The 4996-nt window shown below is 54.4% G+C and overlaps 1 protein-coding gene across 1 annotated transcript in view; it reads right to left on the reverse strand.

Moving 5' to 3' along the window:
• Positions 1–4996, reverse strand: part of LOC119090027 (protocadherin Fat 3-like) — a 7910-nt gene that overhangs the window by 738 nt on the left and 2176 nt on the right. Inside the window, exons 2-3 of the mRNA XM_037212824.1 lie at positions 3276–3446; positions 1091–1292 (exon numbers count right to left, since the gene is read on the reverse strand). Of these exons, the coding sequence (XP_037068719.1) occupies positions 1091–1292; positions 3276–3446 (373 nt within the window). The remainder of the gene's footprint in view (positions 1–1090; positions 1293–3275; positions 3447–4996) is intronic.

The raw sequence follows: 4996 nt of genomic DNA on the forward strand, positions 1-4996 counted from the left end.
CTTCCGGGAGACCGAAGCCGGCTACGCACGTCGTTCCCACTTTTCTGCCGGTGTGCTTGCCTGGTGTGCTCTCCCGAATCAGGCGATATTGGTGTCGTGACTATATATTATGTTATATATAACATTGGTGTCGATATTGGTGACTCGCTGGAAGCCGAGCCACCGTGATCCAAGCCCTGTTGGGAACCGTGTTATGCACAACTCTAAAACATCGCGAATTGTACGCTTCCGGTGTCAAATGGAACACATGTAATTAGTATGGAAAAAGCGTGCACAACTTAAACAAAATTGCATAAATTGTTGCTGGAAACTGCACGAAGCTGCGGCCACCGGCTGCTGCAAGCATGTCAGGCCGTCAAAGGTGTTGTTCATAGTTACGCGAGGCACGGCTAGCGCCGTGTCTCTGGGGCTGAGTCTGCTCCACCATTTTTCCGGCTGAACTCGCTCGATCTAGAGTCTCGTCCGTAAACTCCTCGTCATCCGACAGTTTGTTCTCCGCGACGGTTCATGCGTGTAGTTCATGCGTCACTCATGCGATAGTTCATGCGTCGCTTCATGCGATAGTTCATAGATAGTTACATAGTTCACAGTTCAGTTCAAGTCCACTTAATGGCATTTATCAATGAAACGTGACAGCCCGGGAATAAGGTTTCCATAAGCAGTTTAATAGCATCACACGGACGGGCGGGCTTTTCACGTGACAACGCCATGCTACTTGAGCAAACAAATCTCAGAAGCCTTTTCCAGGCTTCTAGAAATTTTCCGCGAACGCTGTCTCACCTACCCATACACCTAAAGGGGATCACACGTGCCGCTCAACAAGCTGAACATCCTTGATTGACGGGAGTGATGTGATGAAAGAGGGTACATCTAACTCTCCCAGTGCTCCGCTCTATCACCAATAATAATGCAGGGCAGCGTGGCATTGACGGAAGCCAGGATGACGTGATGAGAGGGGCACAACCGATCATCGCCCCAGTCCTGACCCTCACCAGCGATACTGAAGAGCAGCGAGGCATTGGCGGTGGCTAGCATGACGTATTGAGAGAGGACACGCAGCTCACCACGGCCCAAAAGCTCTGCTCCTCACCAGCGATACTGAAGAGCAGCGAGGCGTTGGCAGTGGCCAGGATGACGAGGTGGCCGACCGGGTCCGTCTCGAACACCTGGACGGCCCGTTCAGGCAGGTCCACCCGGGGCGGGTGGGGCGGCGGCGGCCCCTCCTCCAGCACGGTGAGCAGCACCCGCACCACCGACGAGCGCACCGGCTTGCCGCCGTCCGTCACCCGCACCTGGACACAGAAGTGGCGCTCAGCGTGAGCAACTGGCCACAATGCGCCGCAGTCATCTGGCGACAACGGGAGAGCTCGGTTGGTAACAGCACAGCTGTCCACTGCCCTGACCTGGGTGGGGCAATGGCCGAGCTTCGATGCTGCCCAGACTGTGGTCTGTCGCCTTGACGCGCAAACCAGCGCAGCCCAAACACTATGACTGTGCCAACAACCGTCTGCTGTCCCTGCTTGCGGACAGCGGGGGCTTCAGCGGTAACCACGCCACCGTATGTAGCCGTAACGGGAGAAACCAATGGGATGACGCTGAGTGAACGATCACTGTTAATTACAGTTGCATGCGGTCACAACAGATACAGACTTAATAGTGCTTCTTGAACCGCAGTCTTCGCCTCGAAACAACAAGAGACCTCAGTGCCGGACACGTTTATCGCTTTCAACCGAGTCAGCGGGGCCTCACTGCTGACACGCACCCGAATTGGGGGTCAAAATTCAACCCTCGAAGTAGCACAACTGTTCGAGAACAGCAACAAAGTTTCGATATGAACAGCTCACTGTTGTCCTGATTCTTCCCCAGGAAAGAGGCGGAAGCCCAGGGTTAGCATTTTCCTCCCTGGGTAGAGTAAGGGATCTCAGCGTTACTACAACAGGCTAACGTGTTCACATGTGGTAGCAGGGGCATCTTTCAGTGCTAATTCTTATGCAACCAACAATGCCATGAAACACCAGGAAGACTGCCCGCAGCACCACCGCCACACCCCAAAGAAAATAAGTTCAAATTCAGATGCATTTCCCTTTGTGCAGTGCGTTTTCCTCATTCAAAATATACGTATGACACTGAAATGGGAAGCCACTGGAATGGGAACAGCGAGTCTGGTCGTAATTTCCGTCTCGTTGCGGCGCTTACGTCAGGACCATACTTTTCTTTGCGAGCAAAGGAATGCTGGAACAAAAAAGCCATTGAATAAGGATTCAAACGCCGCATGGCCTAGCGACAAATGCATGACCGAAATGTGGTGCGCTGCGTGTAATTACTTTCATCATTTATTAGTCGTTACGCTTAAATTTCAACTTAAAAAGCTGCGCATTATTTCTCCGCATTCAAGTACGGGCAACGTAATGTTGACTTTAATTTCGGTGGAAACGAACATTCTCTTTGCTTTTTGCAGACAAGGGAATACTGGAACGTAAGGATTTAAGCTATCGAATGGTGGCCCTAACGCTATACATGGTTAAAAATGTCGTGCAGTATATGGTAGCATACTTTATTGCATACTGTTCGTTATGTTCGAATTCAACCTGAGCATTCTGCAGATTTCTCCTGCAGTCAACCACAGCAGCTCATCAATAACTTTCGTCCCCAGCGGAAACTAAGTTCGTTGTTCTCGCACACGTTGCAATTAGTTGAAGTCCTGAAAGCATCACTGCGTCCGGGTCTCCTGAGATCAGCAATGGATCTAGCAGAACTAGTATCATGCACGTGACTTCAATTTGATGCATACTTTTTAGATATGAGTCAAGTAACAACGGCTAACGAGGAGTGATGCTGCGTCTGGCCTGCAAGCCGCGAAAACACAGCAGGAACAATGCTCCACAGAACAAGGCAATTACACTATACAGCGGCGCTAACTTAGAAGGCTGTGGATTGTCAACAAAACGTTTTCCCATGACACTCACCCGGGCCGTTACACAGCAATAACAGCACCACCATCCAGGTCCACAACAAGCCATGGACACTGCTCGACGATCTGTTGTTAGTCCCTCAAATGCAAGCTGTCGCAAACGGACGCACTTACGGTCGGTGAGCGTGCACTGCACAGCGTGGTGTGACCTGCAGTGCAGAGCGCAGCTGTCGCTATAAACTGGGCGGCCAGCTAGGCTGACAGGCGCTGTAATCGCTCGGCGTCCAGTCGCTCATCGCACAGTGCAACGCCCCCTGGCCGGTCGGCCCTGCCGGTTGCCGGCCACTAGCCGTCCATAACTCACGGTCAGCTGGTGTTTGCCGGCGGCGATGGGCGCCCCGTCCGTCGGCAGCCGCAGCTGGCCCAGCCGCGGCTCGATGGTCAGACGCAGGCCGTCCGTCGACACGATCGAGTAGCGCAGCTCGGCGTTCGCGCCGGCGTCCTCGTCGTGTGCAATCACCTGCCCGGGTACCAACTACGTCAGCGGCAGGGTAACAGTCACGTCAGCGGCAGGGTAAAAGTCACGTCAGCGGCAGAGTAAGTCACGTCAGCGGCAGGGTAACAGTCACGTCAGTGACAGGGCAACAGTCACGCCAGCGGCAGGGTAACAGTCACGTCAGCGGCAGGGTAACAGTCACGTCAGCGGCAGGGTAACAGTCACGTCAGTGGCAGGGTAACAGTCAAGTCAGTGGCAGGGTAGCAGTCATTTCAGCGGCAGGGCAACAGTCACGTCAGTGACAGGGCAAAAACCACGTCATTCGCATGGTAGCAGTCACACTAACGGTAGGGTAGCAGTCACGTCAGCGGCAAGGTAACAGTCACGTCAGCGGTATGGTAACAGTCACGTCAGTGGCAGGGTAACAGTCACGTCAGCGGCAGGGTATCAGTTACGTCAGCGGCAGATAACAGTCACGTCAGCGGCGGGGTAATAGACACGTCAGCGGCAGAGTGATAGCCACGTCAGTGACAAGGTAACAGCCACGTCAATGGCAGGGTTACAGTCACGTCAGCGGCAGGATTACAGTCACGCCAGCGGCAGGGTAACAGTCACGTCAGCGGCAGGGTAGCAGTCATGTCAGCGGCAGGGTAGCAGTTATGTCAGCGGCAAGATAACAGTCACGTCAGCGGCGGGGTAATAGACACGTCAGTGGCAGAGTGACAGCCACGTCAGTGACAAGGTAACAGCCATGTCAATGGCAGGGTTACAGTCACGTCAGCGGCAGGAACAGTCACGCCACGGAAGGGTAACAGTCACGTCAGCGGCAGGTAAGTCACGTCAGCGGCGGGGTAATACATGTCAGTGGCAGAATATACAGCCACGTCAGCGGCAGGGTACAGTTTACGACGTCAGCGGCAGGGTACAGTCACGTCAGCGGCAGGTAGCAGTCACGTAGCGGCAGGGTAATAACCACGTCAGCGGCAGGGTAACAGCCACGTCAGCGGCAGGTAAGTCCACGTCAGCGGCAGGATAACAGACGTCAGCGGCAGGGGAACAGTCCCGTCAGTCACAGTAGCATCACGTCAACGGCAGGGTAACAGCCACGTCAGCGGCAGGGGAACAGTCACGTCAGCGGCAGGGTAGTCACGTCAGCGACAGGGCAAAAGTCCGTCAGTCGCAGGGGAACAGTCACACTAACGGCGGGTACAGTCACTCAGTCGCAGGGGAACATCACACTAACGGGAGGGTTACAGTCACTCAGCGGCAGGGTAGCAGTCACACACCAGTCGACGGGCAAATCACGTCAGTCGCAGGAAACAGTCACACTAACGGAACGCAGTGTAACAGCCACGTCCAGCGGCAGGGTAACAGTCACGACGTCGGCGGCAGGGTGACAGTCACGTCACGGCAGGCAGCTACCATAGCGCTGCTCGGTAACGGCCACTTCAGCGGCAGGATAACGGGGTGTAATTTGGGCGGTAGAACAAGCACCAACACTTTTTCACTTTTGCACGCAGGGCAGAAGGCAACACGTGCCTGAAGGATGTAGTCACTGACATGTCCACGGTGTGGCGTTACTGACAGAG

Source organism: Pollicipes pollicipes, unplaced genomic scaffold, assembly GCF_011947565.3.
Source record: "Pollicipes pollicipes isolate AB1234 unplaced genomic scaffold, Ppol_2.1 Scaffold_3087;HRSCAF=3621_pilon_pilon_pilon, whole genome shotgun sequence".
Lineage (NCBI taxonomy): Eukaryota > Metazoa > Arthropoda > Thecostraca > Pollicipedomorpha > Pollicipedidae > Pollicipes > Pollicipes pollicipes.